General features: G+C 43.9%; 1 protein-coding gene across 2 annotated transcripts in view; it reads right to left on the bottom strand.

The window, feature by feature from the left end:
- The window catches only part of LOC126170669 (inter-alpha-trypsin inhibitor heavy chain H4-like), a 186,189-nt gene that overhangs the window by 52,943 nt on the left and 114,017 nt on the right, over positions 1 to 19,229 (bottom strand). For both annotated transcript variants that reach the window (XM_049920744.1, XM_049920746.1), the window contains exon 10: positions 8,326 to 8,610. In XM_049920744.1, the coding sequence (XP_049776701.1) occupies positions 8,326 to 8,610 (285 nt within the window). The remainder of the gene's footprint in view (positions 1 to 8,325; positions 8,611 to 19,229) is intronic.

Here is a 19,229-nt window from a genome sequence, read left to right as displayed (position 1 = left end):
TCGCTGAAGACGACACGTCTCCATTCGTCCCTCCATTCACGCCTGTCACGACACCACTGGAGGCGGGCTGCACGATGTTGGGGCGTGAGCGGAAGACGGCCTAACGGTGTGCGGGACCGTAGCCCAGCTTCATGGAGACGGTTGCGAATGGTCCTCGCCGATACCCCAGGAGCAACAGTGTCCCTAATTTGCTGGGAAGTGGCGGTGAGGTCCCCTACGGCACTGCGTAGGATCCTACGGTCTTGGCGTGCATCCGTGCGTCGCTGCGGTCCGGTCCCAGGTCGACGGGCACGTGCACCTTCCGCCGACCACTGGCGACAACATCGATGTACTGTGGAGACCTCACGCCCCACGTGTTGAGCAATTCGGCGGTACGTCCACCCGGCCTCCCGCATGCCCACTATACGCCCTCGCTCAAAGTCCGTCAACTGCACATACGGTTCACGTCCACGCTGTCGCGGCATGCTACCAGTGTTAAAGACTGCGATGGAGCTCCGTATGCCACGGCAAACTGGCTGACACTGACGGCGGCGGTGCACAAATGCTGCGCAGCTAGCGCCATTCGACGGCCAACACCGCGGTTCCTGGTGTGTCCGCTGTGCCGTGCGTGTGATCATTGCTTGTACAGCCCTCTTGCAGTGTCCGGAGCAAGTATGGTGGGTCTGACACACCGGTGTCAATGTGTTCTTTTTTCCATTTCCAGGAGTGTATATTGTGATCTGAGTCTATATCTGCTCCTGGGTACACTTTACAATCCAGTATCTGCTTCGGAATCTCTGTCTGACGATGATGTAATCCAAAGAAGCCCACAGGTGCCAAATCCGGGGAATGGACCAGTTAAGGTACAGGTGCGCTAAGTCCAGTCCAACGATTTGGAAACTATTCGTGAATACATTCTGTGGTACTTCATGCACTAAGGACTGGACAGGTTCCCCCTAGTCTTCAGAGGAATGTCTTCTAGCATCTATGGAAGATGTTCTATTAGCAGGTTGCGATAATTGTGCGAGTTCAATGTTCCGTCTATGAAACACAGGCCTATTAGCTGATGGTTCACTATCCCACAACACTTATTTACACTCCATAGGCTTATTTACACTCCATAGACGTCGCCGTTCTTAGGAAGCCAACGGGGATGGACAACAGACGAACAATGTATGTTTTGGCGGTTTACCTGGTCCATGATTGGTAAATGTGGGTTCATCACTAAACCAGATACATGATCATTTTGTGTATCTTGTTTTAATGCTCATGTACAGAAGTTGACACGTCCATAATCGTTTCAGTGCAGTTCCAGAGATAGATGTGATAGCGATGAAATCTATGTCGATGGAGAATGCGTAGAACACTTGCGTGACGCATGCCACTTTCTCGTGCGACTGCGCGGTAGCTAACGTGCGGATCGACTGCAGCAGCAGCAGCAACAACAACATTAATTACCCTTCTTCTCTGCTCACGTACTTCCTTCCGTTACGTTGTCTAGGTGTTAAACTACCACTTTAACGTAACTGGTTGAAGATGTTGATAAATAGCTGCCAAGATGGTTGACGTATATTGGGATATCTTGCCGCATACACCGTGCAAGAACGAACTGTATTCTTCCTCTTCATACAGCATGAACATGTCGGTTTTTTCTGCATTGCTAATTCCCATCGTCCACTCACGACATGCTGCTCAGACTATTACACGCTAACTGATTAGAAAGTCGCAATGCACTCAAAGAACACACAAGCGGATTGTAAGCAAATATAACAACATAGTACCAAGCAACTACACAGGTTGAACGGCACAAGCAAGTGTCGCTGCGGACACTTGTCAAAATACGACGTCTCGTAAACGACTCGCACGAGAATCCTACAACAAACACCACTGACGTTCTAACTTACTCTGCTTTTAGTTCGTTAATGTCAACAGAGAGCCGCGCGGGATTAGCCGAGCGGTCTAATGCGCTGCAGTCATGGAGGGTGTGGCTGGTCCCGGCAGAGGTTCGAGTCCTCCCTTGGGCATGGGTGTGTGTTTTTGTCCTTACGATAATTTAGGTTAAGTAGTGTGTATACTTAGGGACTGATGACCTTGGCAGTTAAGTCCCATAAGATTTCAAACGCATTTTTGTCAACAGACATAATACAGGAGATCCACGTTGCTAAGCGCCATGGCGGCCGAACTCGGATGATTATGGATCCAAAACAGTGACTGTTGAATGAAATGTCACATGTTTGCGGTAATACCACGACAGAAAAAAAAAACAAAAAAAACCTCGTAAAGGGGTGTTGTAGTGAAACACATTATATACATACTGAAATGAGTTCACGATGCCAAATTGACTTAGTCGACGTGCTAGCGAACCCAGACGATAAGTCGAAGTTCATAATTGTATACCAGGCTCATTTGACAAAATTTGTTATCTTTTGACTATTAACTTCGAAAAGGGCCGATGAAGCAGCATGTCACCTTTTGGATATTTTCACCATATTTGGTGCACCAAATACCCTTCATTCCGATACTGGTTTAGAGCTTTGTAGCCAAGTTTATGTGGATTGTGGATTGATGTCCATGGAAACCGAGGCATATCCAGTCCCAGGAAACTGTCGACAGAGCAAACCAAGACATTGGAAATATATTATCAATGCGAAAGGAAACAAATACAACTTCAAAATTTTCTGAAGGGTTAAAATTTGTGCACACAATGAGGGCTTATCACGATGGGATCAGACGGTCACTACATGAAGACATATTTGGTATTCCAATGAAAATGGCCATTGCCAGCTCAATTGTTCCATGTGACTTAGTAAAAAAATGCGAACACTGGAGAAGATTAGGAAACAATGTTAAACACTGCAAAAGCTGACTCACAAGAGCAGGAAGACGACGGTCAAGGAATTGATTCAAGTGAATCAAATATTGGAACAGAAGAACCGCAGGTAGGAAGTGTGGTTGTAGCTGGTCAAGAAGCACCAGAAACACATGACCTGACAACAGTTAATACCAAGGCACTAGCTCCAACGGACAGTTCTGACGAGATACTGACAACCTCCAGCAGTCTTAATAAAGTTAAGCGGGTCCAAGAGGCTACCAAAGCTCGTGTGATGTCTGATGTCTGTATGTTTGACATAAGATATGACTTTCAGTATTCTAAGACAAACTGTTTGTACAATTTCACTGGATAATTTCGATATTGTTCATCTTCAAAGAATATGGAATGCTTTTAACTAATCTGTTGTACCTTACATCCTGGACAATAGTTAATAACCGAAACCTGTAGATTACTAATGGGCAAAGAAACAGCGGATTCTTAAAGTACGTTTCATAAAATATCAAAGAAGGTCTTCAATTGCAAATAAAGAAATGAAAGCAGCCTCATGTATCACAATTCCAAAACCTTCAGCTGGACAGAACCTGAGAATTAAAGTACTGGATGTAGACCGAGCAAAAACTGATGCGAAATCAATAATAGCACTGGTGATAAATAGTCAATGTTGGAAAACTAAATTCACTAAAAACTAAGAACCATTCTGCAAGGAATATTATATCAGCACCGAAGAAGTAGGAAGAGAAGAATTTAATGTATGGGAAGTGGTTGCCAAACTATCTTCCGTTGGAGGACAAAGTTTCAATAATTGCAATTGTTTAAGAAGTGTTCAGTTAAACAATGCTTGCTCAGATCATCTTGAATATTATGTAATTCTAAAGGCCACAACAGTCAAAATTGTTGTACCAAAAAACAACATTCAAATAGTAACATTTTATAACGTTTTTTGTACGACTTTTGCATTTGTCTCCAATTTCAGTGTGGACCGTCGTTCATTATAAGTACATTGGATTGGAAGAATATTTAAGTAACGTAATTTTACAACCAATACAAACTATTTCAGTAAATGCTAACGTGATTTTTTTAAAACTGATACGGTTTTACCAGTTGCCATAGATAAAGCCTAAGATTTAGCAACGTCTCTCGGTAAAACTTATATAGCAATGGATATAATAAGAAATTTCGGACTGTTGTCTTATTTTCACGGTAACTTATGTAGAATTCGTTGTAGTTGTGGTCTAGTGCATATTGTTGCCACGAAAAGAAATGTAAACATCTATTTACTCTGAACCGCCAAAAAACTGGTATAGGCATACGTATTCAAATACGACATACGTAAACAGACAGAATACAGCGCTGCGGTCGGTGTCGCCTGTAGGAGACAACAAGTGTCTAGCGCAGTTGTTAGATCGGTTACTGCTGCTGCAATGGCAGGTTACCAAGATTTACGTGAAACTGAGTTTCAACATGGTGTGGTAGTCGGCGCTTGAACGATAGTACACAGCATCTCCGAGGTTGCAATGAAGTGGGGATTTTCCCGTACGACAATTTCACCAGTGTCCCGTGAATATCAGTAATACGATAAAATATCAAATCTCCGACATCACTGCGGCCGGAAAAATAACCGAAAAGGACTGAAGAGAATCGTTCAACGTGACATAAGTGCAATCCTTCTGCAAATTGTTGCAGATTCCAGTGCTGGGAGAACTATTCAACGTAACATCATCTATATGAGCTTTCGCAGCCGAAAGACTATTCGTGTATCCTTGATGACTGCACGAAAAAAAGCTTTACGCCTCGTCTAGGCCACTCAACACCGACATTGGACTCTTGATGTTGGAAACATGTTGCCTGGTCGGACGAGTCTCGTTTCAAATTGTATCGAGCGGATGAAAGTGTAGGGTTATGGAGATAACCTCACGAATCCGTGCACCCTGCTTGTCAGCAGGGGACCAAGCTGGTGTGGAGCATGTGCAGTTGGAGAGATGTGGACCCCTCATATGTCTAGATATGCGTTTGACAGGTGACACGTACGTAAGCATCCTGTCTGATCATCTGCACGCATCCATGTCCATTGCGCATTCCGATGGCTTTGGGTAATTCCAGTACGACAATGCGACATCCCAATAGTTCAGAATTGCTACAGAGTGTCTCCAGGAGCTCTTCAGTGTTTAAACACGTCCGCTGGCCACCCAACTCACCAGACATGAACATTATTGAGTATATCCGGGATGCCTTGTAACATGCTGTTCAGAAGCGATCTCCACCCGCTTGTAATCCTACGGATTTACGGACAGCCCTGCAGAATTTATGGTGTCAGTTACCTCCAGCACTACTTCAGACATTAGTAGAGTCCATGCCACGTCGTGTTGTGGCACTTCTGCGTGCTCATGGGGGCTGTAGAGGTATTAGGCAGGTATAACAATTTCTTTGGCTCTTCAGTTTAGTTGAACGTAAAATAAATCTGTCTGGAACACATGGATAAATCGGACGTAGCGGAACATGAGTATCAGGAGCGTCATATCGAGAACATCGCACTTTAGTGAGCGCTTGTGGTGAGGGGCTATTGTGATTTATAAACACCGTCACAATTTCAACAGAGAAGAGATAGGCGTCAAATTAGGTAAAATATGGACGTCGACTTTGAAACGACGATCGATAACTTTCAATCGAGAATATCGGTGCTGTCACAGACAATCTCGTAGTCAGCGTCACTTGATGGGATGTGGCGCCCTGTATACTGCATGTATATTCGGCGCTCGCACGAGTTCTGATTTCAGTTAGCCGCTTCGCCTCTGATGGTGTTTCCCACAGCCGCAGCCCACAACTTACGGGAAAAGTTTTACATATCGACCACAGACTGTCAGCCCGGAACCTTTAGTGATGTTGTCGACTGCTCATAACAGAGCACTCTATCAAGCTACAATTGCTGTGTGGTTCAGGTACTGATGTCAAAGTGAGCTCTTCTTTTCGTCTTTCGCAACGAAAAACAGATGGCAGTCACTGTTTGCTGCGATTGAATGTTCGAAAACATACAGCCAAGTCAGTTCGCAACTCAACTTCAATCATCGACGTGAATTGGTATGGAGATTCATTGTCTCCGACGTGCGTTTCACCATACAATGACTTCTTTCCTCAGTTCCTGAAGTCGCCCATCCGTCGCCACTCCAGCACCAAGATGACACTCAACAGTACTTCATATTATCACCATCACGTCGTGTACAGCTTCGTCGTCTGCCTCCAGTTACAACTGCTTCTGCCCGTCAAGTACGATTCAACACCAAATATCGTTGACACTTGGGAAGGAACATCGTTGACACTTGGGAGGGAACAGAGGTATTAATGTGGAAACGTAACTGCCTGTAATATTTTATGTACGATGTAGATTCTTTGCTTGTACATGTTGCCTGAGGACTTTTCACAAATAAACGACATATGGCGTCATTTGCAGCTGACGTTTATACAGTGCAACTCACTGTTACTTTTTGTGTCGAATAAATTGAATTTTCATACGATACTTAGAACAGATGGATTGCACATCGCTTGGTATCACGAAACTGAGTCTGGGCTAGTAGCGGATGGCTATAATTTAAGTGTAGTAGCTCACAGAGGTCCTGAATGGGTTCTAATTATCGTATTGCAGCGAAATTTGGTAGATATTATAATACGTTAATACAGAACCGATTTAGGTTGGAGTAAAGTTTAGCTCCAGTCTTGGCCAACAGGTGCAAATCTGTCGCTGTGAATGCAAGAAAAATGTATAGAAATGTTTCTGTATATAATTGATTACGAATGGGAGCAAGGTATAACGTTGATTTTATTACCAAACGCCGATTACACAATTTGTTCAGTATGAACACTGAAGGCGTCGAGGAGAAGCCGCATCCGTAAAACGACGTGATCAACAGTTTCCCAAAGGAGTTCCAATGGAATTTAAGCAACTTGTTCCTGTATGCTGGTAGAGTATACCTGTATACCTGTATACTGATCAGGTAGAGACAGAACGTCTTCCTTGTAAAAGTCACGCTGATTCAGACCATTTGGTCTTGGAAGCCATGCATCTGGAAAACCTCTGCAGATAAAACGTTGTTGGAAGGTTGCATTAAGAACATCCCTCACTGGGGAATTGACATGAGTTGTTACATCTTGCATGAAAACAGTGCTTTCCACACACTTCCTCTCTTCCAAAGGGGGGATGACATGCTCTACTAGTAGGCCTCGATAACGTACAGCAGTCAAGGAACACCTGACGAGGTGAGATGTTTTCAAGGAGAACGGACCGAGGATAAGGACCTACTGATAACAAAGAGACCCGACCTTTTCGACTCTGTAAGCGCAGAACAGGGAATCAGTGATCATAAGGCCGTTGCAGCATCCCTGAATATGGAAGTAAATAGGAATATAAAAAAGGGAGGAAGGTTTATCTGTTTAGCAAGAGTAATAGGAGGCACATTTCAGACTACCTAACAGATCAAAACGAAAATTTCTATTCCGAGACTGACAATGTTGAGAGTTTATGGAAAAAATTCAAGGCAATCGTAAAATACGTTTTAGACAGGTACGTGCCGAGTAAAAATGTGAGGGGCAGGAATAATCCACCGTGGTTCAATAACAAAGTTAGGAAACTACTGCGAAAGCAAAGAGAGCTTCACTGCAAATTTAAACGCAGCCAAAACCTCTCAGACAAACAGAAGCTAAACGATGTCAAAGTTAGCGTAAGGAGGGCTATGCGTGAAGCGTTCAGTGAATCCGAAAGTAAAATTCTATGTACCGACTTGACAGAAAATCCTAGGAAGTTCTGGTCTTACGTTAAATCAGTAAGTGGCAGACACTCTGGGATGATGATGGCATTGAAACAGAGGATGACACGTGTAGAGCTGAAATACTAAACACCTTTTTCCAAAGCTGTTTCACAGAGGAAGACCGCACTGCAGTTCCCTTTCTAAATACTCGCACGAACGAAAAATGGCTGACATCGAAATAAGTGTCCAAGCAATCGAAAAGCAATTGAAATCACTCAACAAAAGAAAGTCCACTGGACCTGACGGGATACCAATTCGATTCTACACAGAGTACGCGAAAGAACTTGCCCCCGGAGATGTTTAGCAAACTCAAGTGGCAGACTCTGCAAGAGAGGCACTCTGCATCGAGGTGTAGCTTAATGTCCACGTTTCGAGAGGGTGCGTTTCTGGATGAGGTATCGAATATATTGCTTCCCCCTACTTATACCTCCCGAGGAGATCACGAATGTAATATTAGAGAGATTCGAGCTGGCACGGAGGCTTTCCGGCAGTCGTTCTTCCTTCGAACCATACGCGACTGGAACAGGAAAGGGAGGTAATGACAGTGGCTAGTAAAGTGCCCTCCGCCACACACCGTTGGGTGGCTTTCGGCGTATAAATGTGGATGTAGTATGCTGCTGTAGCGCCAGTTAGGTATTCAGCTCGCATTGATGGGTAATACCAGTCACTTTTGTAAATTAGGAAGTTAATGCTATATGATATTGACCAGCGTGTTACCCTGAGAGCGATGTTCTTGGCCCTGGCTCGGAGAGTCTCGTTGGGCGTTGCGGCGTCCTGGTCCAGCAGCTGCCGCACCGTCAGGTAGGCCCACAGCCGCTCTGCTGACGCCACGTTGACGGCAGCTGTTTCTGGTGCACGGTCCGTCGTGTTACGGGACTTGCTCAACACGACACAGATCAGCCGTCGCCGTCTGGCCCCAGAGGACAGGCGGCCCGCCACCACCAACTCCCCGCCGTCGAACAGCGTCGAGAACTTCACCTTCGTCAGTGCGTCCTCATCCACCTGTTAAAAAACTCATTTTGTTAAACAAATTATGTACACTTCTACGTTATAGGACTTTAATAGACCGATTCTGACGTTGTGTGCGAGAGTAGTCATAAAATTTAATTTTTACCTCCAATATCTGCAGCGACATGTCTACACACCTGGTACCCACTGAAATCCTTGTGAGTCAGTATCATAGCACGCCACTAGAGGAGGCTATACTATACAGTGCAGCCCGTCTATACTTTACCAACAATCTGCGCCATTTTGTTTTGGCTCTTTTAACTGCTTGCTACGGTTCTGTGGTGCGGGAATTTCGTGCGTACCAGGACTACGACAAGTAGCTGCAATGCAACAAAAGTTTGATTGCGTAACCTTACATACGTACCAGCTACGTTGCCAGTCTAATGATATTGATTATTCATTTTAACAGAAGAATTCCTTCATCAGTTATCGCTCTCAGACAACGGCCTTACCGCAGTGGATACACCCGTTCCCGTGAGATCACCGAAGTTAAGCGCTGTCGGGCGTGGTCGGCACTTGGATGGGTGACCATCCAGGCCGCCATGGGCTGTCGCCATTTTTCGGGGTGCACTCAGCCTCATGATGCCAATTGAGGAGCTACTCGACCGAATAGTAGCTGCTTCGGTCAAGAATACCATCATAACGATCGGGAGAGCGGTGTGCTGACCCCACGCCCCTCCTATCCGCATCCTCCACTGAGGATGACACGGCGGTCGGATGATCCCGGTAGGCCACTCGTGGCCTGAAGACGGAGTGCTTTTAATTATCACTCTCAATACTTATGTGGTTATTGTGGCTTACGTTGACGGATAACAGAAAATCGAAGAACCAAGAAGGAGTTGAGCAGCAAAAAGGAAAGTTGGCAGGCATCTTTTTATATCTCAAAGACGAAGTCTATTTAAATTTCGCCCCATTCGCACGAGATTGGCGTTATTAACCTTACTACAACGATACAAATCTGTTTTGCGATACGAATCAGTTTTCCTTTAAATACACGCTGTAATTGTCGTGAGTGTTAATTATCTTTGAGTAGTGAGTTGGTGTCAGTGAAGAATACCTTTAAGGCGACAAAGACACCATTACCAACATCTCTCCGAGATTGAACTAGTCGCGTAATAGGGCTACGAGAAGCTGAATGTTGTTTCTGCGATATTGAAGAAAGACTTGGCAGGAACCCAACCCACGGTACATGATTTGCTAGCAGCGGTGTTCGGCTTACGGTTCAGGCGCGTCGTACTGCGTCTGCAGCAGCAGTCTGAGCAGCAGTTGGCACCACAGTGACACGGCGAACTGTTACAGATCGACTACTTCAATGGCAGCTCCGAGACAGACACTTTAGCATACATGCGACTGACCCCAAACCACCGCCATTTGCAATTTCAGCGGTGCCAAGTGAGAGCTCGTTGGAGGGCAGGTGGGAAGTCTGTTGTGTTTCCCATAAAAACTGGTTCTGCCTCGGTGGCAGTGATGGTAGTGTGTTACCTAGATACAGTTGAGCGTCTACAACCAACCTGTCCGCGTCTTGCTAGACACACTGGACCTACAGTATAAAGGGAGTTACAGTCTGGGGTCCCGATTTCGTATGATAGCAGAAGCCCTCTCTTAGTCATCCCCAGCACCCTGACTGCAAATTTTTACGTCAGTCTGGTGATTCGACGTGTTGTGCTGCCATTCATGAACAGCATTCCGTGAGTGTTTTCCAACAGGATAACTCTCATCCACACACCTTTGTTGTAACCCAACATGCTCCACATAGTATCGACATGTTGCCCTGGCCTGCTCGATCCTGAGATCTGTCTCCAGTCGGACACATATAGGACATAATCGGACGCCAACTGGAACGTCATTCACAAACAGCATTAACCGTCCCTATATTGAACGATCATGTGCAACAGCCATGGAACTCCATTCCACAAACTGACATCCGCAGCTGTACACCACAATACATGCACGTCTGCCTGCTTACATTGAACATTCTGGCGGCTATACCAGCTATTAACGTATTTGCTTAACTTGCGCTTACATTAACTTCTGATCTTGCAATGTTAAGCACTGATATATTTTACCCAGATAATGTATGCCAGAAATTTCATTACTCTACATTAATTATCTTTGGCAAAAGTGTTGCATTAGCAGGGATGTTTGTTCCCATAAACACGCTGACTGACAAGTCTAAACAAGCCTCAGAATTTCCGTGGAGTGTATAAGGTAAATCGTGTGTCGCTACCGAGACACGGCTGCAGCATTAAACGACAACAGAAGATCTTTTTGGGACCATATTTCAGTGAAGTCTGAAGTCTTTTCCTGTCCTCTCTATTTTGTTGGTCTTCGGACTCGGTTCTCTTACCAAATGATATCTGCTATGGATATCCTGAAAAGCTGATGGTCTATACTACAACCCCGGAGCACCCCCGATTGTAATCCATACACTGGAATAGAAAAAATATTAATTTTTGAACCTTTAAACATACAATGAAATATGTTCTGAGTGTTAACATTTAAATTTCAGTCTTATTACACTGCGATGACAAAAGTCATGGGATACCATATTATATCGTGTAGGACTTCCTTTTGCCCGGCATAGTTCAGCAACTCGACGTGGCATGGACTCAATATGTCGATGGACATGTCCTGGAAAAATATTGAGCCATACTGCCTCTATATCCGCCCATAACTGCGTAAGTGTTGCCGCAGCAGGATATTGTGCACTAACTGATCTCTCGTAATGTTTGATGGGATTCATGTCCGGATTCTTGGGCGGCCAAATCATTCGCTCGAATTGTTCAGAATGTTCTGACATCATATAGTCATCTACGAAAATTCTATCGTCGTTTGGGAATATGAAGTGCATGAATGGTTGCAAATGGTCTACAAGTAGCCGAACAGAACCATTTCCAGTCAGTGATAGGCTTAGTTGAATCAGAGGATCCAGTCTATTCCATATGTTGTTGTTGTTGTTGTGGTCTTCAGTCCCCTGCCAGCTTTTTCATTTCCCAGTACTTACTGTAACCTACATCCTTCTGAATCTGCTTAGTGTATTCATCTCTTGGTCTCCCTCTACGATTTTTACCCTCCACACTGCCCTCCAATACTAAATTTGTGATCCCTTGATGCCTCAGAACATGTCCTACCAACCGGTCCCTTCTTCTTGTCAAGTTGTGCCACAAACTCCTCTTCTCCCCAGTTCTATTCAATACCTCCTCATTAGTTATGTGATCTACCCATCTAATCTTCAGCATTCTTCTGTAGCACCACACCACATTTCGAAAGCTTCTATTCTCTTCTTGTCCAAACTATTTTTCGTCCATGTTTCACTTCCATACATGGCTATAACCATACAGTAAAGCTGCATGCCCTCGGGAAAAATTACGGCTGTAGTTTCCCCTTGCTTTCAGCCGTTCGCAATACCAGCACGCAAGGCCGTTTTGGTTAGTGTTACAAGGCCAGATCAGTCAATCATCCAGACTGTTGCCCCTGCAGCTACTGAAAAGGCTGCTGCCCCTCTTCAGGAACCACACGTTTGTCTGGCCTCTCAACAAATACGCCTCCGTTGTGGTTGCACCTACGGTACGGCCTTCTGTACCGCTGAGGCACCAAGCCTCCCCACCAACGGCAAGGTCCACGGTTCCATATAGCTCACACCATTATGGAGCCAACACTAGCTTTCACAATGCCTTATTCTGCAATTATTTCGTGCTTGTCTGTTAGCACTGACAATTCTTTGCAAACTTCGCTGCTCTCGGTCGTTAAGTGAAGGCCTTCAGCCACTGCGTTGTCCGTGGTGAGAGGTAATGCCTGAAATCTGTTTTTTTCGGCACATTCTTAACATTGTGGAACTCCGAATATTAAATTCACTGATATTTGCGAAATGTAATGTTCCATGCGTCTAGTTGCAACTACCATTCCACGTTCAAAGTCTGTTAATTCCCACTGTGCGGCCATAACCACGTCGAAAACCTTTTCACATGAATCGAGTACAGTTGACAGCTCCAACAATGCACTGGCCTTTTCTGTACGCAGTTCTACTGCGATCTATATAAGCGGATGTTGGTACCCCACGACTTTTGTCTCCTGAGTGTACTCGTATAACTCTCCTTGGATGCCCTCTCTCCTGTGAATCCTTCCAGTCATAATTCCACATCTCGTGAGAGTTTGCCACTGCATTGCCTACTGGCCATCATACGGGTCCTGTGTTCATCGTCCAGTGCCTTACTCGTCACGCTGCATCGTCTCACATTGCCATCGCTGTGCACTGCTGCAACAGAAGGCTAACTGCTTTCTTTTGTGGCCTTTCCTTTTGCCACATGTTCACAACTAATGCAGATTCAAAGCCTTGCAAGCATTTCGGTGTTGCTGATGATACATACTGGGCAAACTGTTGCACGTTGTATAGAAAAGTCAGTCTGTTACGTGCCAGCTGTCACTGATCATACAATAGGCAAGACAAAGACAGAAGAAGATTTCTAGGGTCTAGAAGTAATGTAAGATGAAAACTGTAGAATGGGACTGGGGTACTCCCATTAATAGCAGTCAACCGTGTTAATATTCATGGGTTAACAATGGTAGCAAATGTGATTAAGTAATATAAGATACAGACCGGGAAATGGGGGAGGTGCACTGCATAAAACTCCCATTAATAGCAGCCAACACCGTTGGTATTCGTGGGTTAACAGTGATGGCAACCTGTTAAAGTTTTAGTTAGTGAAACAACTATTTATACTCCCTGGTGAGAAGCAGGCACTGAAATTTTCTCACTGTCACATGACATTAGTGGACTGGGGCAGATATGATTAATCCTTTGGGAACAAGCTAGGTCAAGCTAGAAACCGAAACAAGGAAATAAGTTTTAAAATATGGAGGTTCTTAGAGAAAGGGGACAGGATTTTGATGTCATTCTCGGGAATGACTCATGAAAAAGTTCACGGCATTGATGACTTTCTGTCACAAACCATCCAATTTCGTGACGAAATGACCCAGTTTGGTGGCGACAACCACACGATTATCTCATGGAAGAGACCTATTCTGCGAGACTATGCTAAAGTGTATATCTTAGAGTTTAAAGCTAATGGCCCTGAAACTATACGTGGCGGAACAGGGAAAGTTCTCTAAAAGGCAAAAGGAAATCAAGAAATTACCGAAATTATATTTCTTATTCACTCCACCTTCAGGCCACAAGTGGCTAATCCCGACCATTCGACCGCCGTGTAATCCTCAGATGAGGATGCGGATAGGGGGGGGGGGGGGGGGCATGTAGTCAGCACGCCGCTCTCCCGGTCGTTATGATGGTTTTCTGTGACCGGAGCCGCTACTATTCGGTCGAGTAGATCCTCAATTGACATCACGAGGCTGAGTGCACCGTCACCCGTCCAAGTGCCGGCCACGCCCGACAGCGCTGAAATTCGGTGATCTGACGGGAACCGGTGTATCCACTGCACTAAGGCCGTTGCCCATATTTTTGATTGGTCCATCTTTACTGGAAGGAACTCTTAGATCACTTTCAGGTTAACCCATAATGAAGTCTTTGTAGGGCGAGAAACATGAATGAAGACTTGCATGGTTACGAAAATGATAGAAACTTAAGAAATGGATTAAAATTTGTGCCCGTCCAGGACTCCAAGCTTACTATGCTATACTGCTGCAGTCGTGTAATGTCTAAAACAACAGCCTAGTAAGCAAGGAGACTCAGTTTCATGTTCCAGCCGCAGCATACATTTTAATTTATTTCTCAAGATTCTACCATTATCGAACATAAAGATGAGGCTCAAATGTCTCAAGGAAAATTTAATTAGATCAGATCAATAGATCCTGGTTTGTTTACATAGTTTTAGAGTATGAGAGGTTACTGTACTAAGTAGAACAGTACTGGCTAGTATACAAGAAATAGCTGATACTGAACAAGCTCGGCTAGGAGAATCAAAACTTCCGGAAATTTTAAAAACATGCGGTAAGCATCCTGCAAAGAATGAAAAGACATTACCAATCACATCATGTATTAGAAAGCAGTTGAAAGAAAAATTAGTGCATTTGTCAGAATCGGACAAGAATGTGCTTTATCTTATATTCGAGGAATGTGCTTGCAGTTCTACGACACTCAACATTTACAAATGTAGCACAGCATGAAATCCCAGCAGCGAATGCATGACAAACTGCATTTCTTATCATATACACCTGGTTACGACGGGAAGAATTCATCAGCAGTTAGATAGAGAAATAATCGTCAAACCCTTGGGTAACACCCACTGTTACTGTAGCTAAAAAAATATTAGTAGCGAGATAACCTACCACTCTCGTGTTGACATGCGAACAGTAAATCACGCAGCCACCTCCGATATATTTCAGCTTCTTTGAATTGTTGATGTCTCCGCTGATTAGGAAAGTGCAAATATTTATCACTCTATATACGAAGCTATCACTAAATTCCAATCGCACCTCGGGAGAGATCAAAGTAACAGTTTCTTAGAATGCAATTTGGTTGAGAAAAGTGACAACTACTTTTCAGCAATTTGTAGCTATATTAGGGTCTCTTGATGACAAGATTCTTTTTTTATGGAATATGGAGGAACATGCCAAATAGCTGAGAGGTGTACTTTCAGATTTAATAGGTGCCAACTTAAGCTTAAATTTGGACAAGTGTTCTTTTATGGAGTCTCAGTTACTATACCTGAGCCAGGTCGACACAAATTCTGGTGGCGTAAAACCGGATATACAACTCATCGAAACAGTTGAAATTCTTCTTGTACTAAAAAAGTGAAAGAAGCCTTTATCAAAATTACTGACAGAAAGGGTACCTTTCATTTGGACTGCAGAATGTCAAACAATAATTAAACAAGCTAAAGATTTGCTAACAAAATTCTCACTATTCATTTACCCAGACTTTCAAAAACCATTTATTTTGTAATAAATGAAAAACCACAGTTTGATTTTGTTCTACAACTGGTGCTTTTCATTTATTATAGTGTTGTTCTACCAAGAACCGACAGAAGATTCTGTTATCATTTATTTTGTCGTGGAAGGCTAGTGATTATGCCACACGTTGTGTTTTAGGCCAGGAGAAATATGATGTAGAGAAAGCAGCATGTTACACTTCAGCTGAACGAATCAGAAGTTAATTATAGTATCATTGAAAAATAGGTGTTAACTCTGATATTTGGTGTAAAATAATTCTGCTCCTACATGTACGCATAAGGCACTGATCAAGCTGCCTTAATCTGGCTTTTAAATGTAAAAGACAAAAGCAGTCGTCTGACATGATGGAATTTAAAGGTGACGGAGTATGATTATGAGGTCCACCACAATCCCAACGGAATAAACCAATTTACCTATGCTAATCAAAAAGACTGCATAAAACAAGCGGATGATGCACTTATTGCTGAATCACGGAAGTCACAGGAGCGAGATGAGGAAGTCAATAGTTTGCTTCTGTACGGGAGCTAGTGTTGGAGTATATCACAAAACACAACAAGGGAATTACTTAATAACACCAAAAGCTCTCCAGCACCTTATTGTTACACAATGTCATGACACGATTCAAGCTTCCCAGTGCTGAAAGCTAGCAACAAATGCTCAGGTGGCAACAAAATACTTGAAAATTACATTTACCCATGCATTGTTTGTACATAGTGAGCACAGGTCACTAAACCCCAGATTCCACTGCAAACGCTACCTGAGGCCTCCAGATCCTTTGAGACACTAACCTTTGACACCACAGGACACACAAAGACATCCAGAAAACCAGGATACCTCTTGATTTACTGATCAGTTCTCACATTACCTAATCGTGGTGCTTGTCAATGGAGATAGTATCAAAACTTTTGTTACAAATTTGGGTCTTATGTTTTGGTAACTCTGATGTAAGATTGAATGGGGTGGTTGAGGGTATCATAATACCACCACTACGATGGTTTCTCAGTACATTAACAAAACTTACAATGATTTGAATGGTTACCTTTTGTATCTTGAGTCTACTTACAACATTCAGATTGATGAGTCGGCTTGCCACACTTCTTATGAAGTTGTATATGGAGAAAAGATTAGCTCCCCTTTGGAATTAGAAAATATTCACGTCTATAAACACATAGCCGTAGTTAAAGGGCTAGCCAGGAGACTTAGAGCTATTTTGAGAAGGATGCTGCAGAACAATGACAGGACAATTGCTAAGCAGATATAGAGAGCGAAATTACTAAGAGGACTGGGTCCTGCAGTCAGAAATGAGAAGTAGATCTCCCCATACCAGATTTTTCAGCTTACATTATCTGTGAATGCTGAGCAGCAATTAGCCAAACTATATTGTGGTCATTTATTGACACGCTAATGCCAGACCTTGGCCATTGGGCTCCACTACCAGCTGTGGTTCGTGTGGATCCGCAACAAGCCCAATCTAGAGTCTTCCAAGGCATTAAAAGATGTAAAACATTCCCGCTCCTGGCCACCACGATAAACATTATGCTTCAAACGCCCACACCGACAGCTTTGAAACGACCTAATTCGGTTTTCATGCTCTTTCATCAATGAATTAGACGTGCACCTGTCCCTTCAACTTACGCCAAACCATGTATTGCGTCTTACTGCAAAAATATTCTGATATCAATGTTCATCTCGTGAAGTCTGTTATCTATAAAGTAGGCTTTTCTTCCTGCATGATCATTGATCACTTTATGGATATAATGCAATCTGCCATTCCAAAGCTATGCAGTCGGAAATAATGCCTTTGAAGCATGGAATTGGAGACATCAATATCCCAAATTCTGTTCGTAACACTTGAACTCCATACTCTGCATCTGACGTCCTCTGTGGACTCTTCGATTCTACTCTCAGAAGTACTTGGAAGCTTGAAAAAAGTGCGCAGCCTTTTTAGTATTCCGAAATGGCACTGAGGTGAGGGGAGAGAAAACCCTTCAAAACACTTTCTAAAAATATCGTTCCATAGGTTTCTTTTATTTCCGATGTTAGGAGACTCTCATCCACTACGCAAATAGTTCTGGTTCCATTAGCGTCGTATATTTCCTCATTTCTTGTGCGGGATAAGTTGGGAAAAGTTTTCTATTCCGCCAAACTGCAGTGTGTACATTTGTTTTGCATTTTGGCAGCGTCTGAATCTTGAGCCATTAGCGTAAACTGCCACCTCAAAACTGGAGAGCTGCGACGTATGCACCATCGACTGTGTGCTGAAACTGCTTCCTGCATACACTGTTGGGAAAAGCACAGATGTAGCACCTTGCGTCACATATCAGCAGATTAGTACCATGGGTTCTCTTGCTGACATGGCAGTCAAGGGCAGCACCCACCATGCCTCCTCGTTCTCCTCCTCTTCCGTCCCTTCCCTCCCCTCCCTTCTGTTCCCCACCCATCGTCCTCTGAAAGTACGTCTGTGGCACCACGGTGGCAAGGACGCTTTTCCAGCCACATCTCCTGGCTTATGTATCACAAAGGCAGTGCCAGTGTCCGCGCTAATTACAGCTCGTCACCGCTGCTTTTGTAACGTCCCCACACCCACGACTGTGTAACTGGTCTGCTATGAAGCTGTACTTATCTCTCATTTGTATCACATCACATCACATCACATTAACTGACAGTGGATTACTGTTCGATAACTCGCGGTGTGACAATCATACCTACTATGAACTTTCTGCCCAGTTAGAGTTTATCCTGAAGAAAACGCAAGGTCAGGCTGTTTCAATATTGCCAGCTTGTGTCAGTAGCAGACTGTCCTTACAGTAATGCTTTGAATTTCTGTTTCCTCCTTGATCATCTTTCTATTAGGAATGACGGCGGAATTTATATGCAAACAATGTTTCTTCTTCTTCTTCTTCTTCTTCTTCTTCTTCTTCTTCTCCTCCTCCACCTCTTCCTCCTTTAGCATTTGTTCCAATTGGCGGCAGGGTGCACTCAGTGGAGTCATCGTCTCCATTTTGTTTGATCGTGGGCCATGTTTGAATAAATCGGGCTGTCGGTGTCTTGATTGCCCCTTGGGTCTCATTCTCATGAGTTACACTGTGTAGGCTGCCTTTGCTACAGCGTCGTCCTGTGTGTGCACCACATGTCTGAACCATCGTAGTATGCTTTTTCATATTTTCTTCTGGATCAGTCTGACTCCAAAACGTTTCCTGATACTTCGTTCGAAACGTGATTCAGTTGAGTGTCGTCACCTGACCATCTAAACATCTCCTCCATGACCCCCAGTCGTCATTCTGACTCTTTAGTAGCTGGCCCAAACTCTGTGCTGTAGAGAGCGATTGGGCGGATGACTGGTAGAATTTTGAATTCACATAATCCTCCATCTGATAATATCAAGTGATTTTTGTTGTCATTTGTCGGATAATGCAGTTCAGATAAGATGAGAATGGAAGCCTTCGAAATGTGGTGTTACAAAAGTTATATAGAGATGAAGTGGCTAATGGGGCTTACTGAAGCGGATTTGGGAGAAAACAAATGTGTGGCACAACTGGCTAAAATGGTTCAAATGGCTCTGAGCACTATGGGACTTAACATCTGAGGTCATCAGTCCCCTAGACTTAGAACTACTTAAACCTAAATAACCTAAGGACAGCACACACATCCATGCCCGAGGCATGATTCGAACCTACGACCGTAGCAGCAGCGCGGTTCCAGACTGA

Source organism: Schistocerca cancellata, chromosome 1 (assembly GCF_023864275.1).
Source record: "Schistocerca cancellata isolate TAMUIC-IGC-003103 chromosome 1, iqSchCanc2.1, whole genome shotgun sequence".
Classification (NCBI taxonomy): Eukaryota; Metazoa; Arthropoda; class Insecta; order Orthoptera; family Acrididae; genus Schistocerca; species Schistocerca cancellata.
The sequence above is the reverse complement of the archived record's forward strand: the minus strand, read 5'-3'. Positions and strand labels throughout refer to the sequence as shown.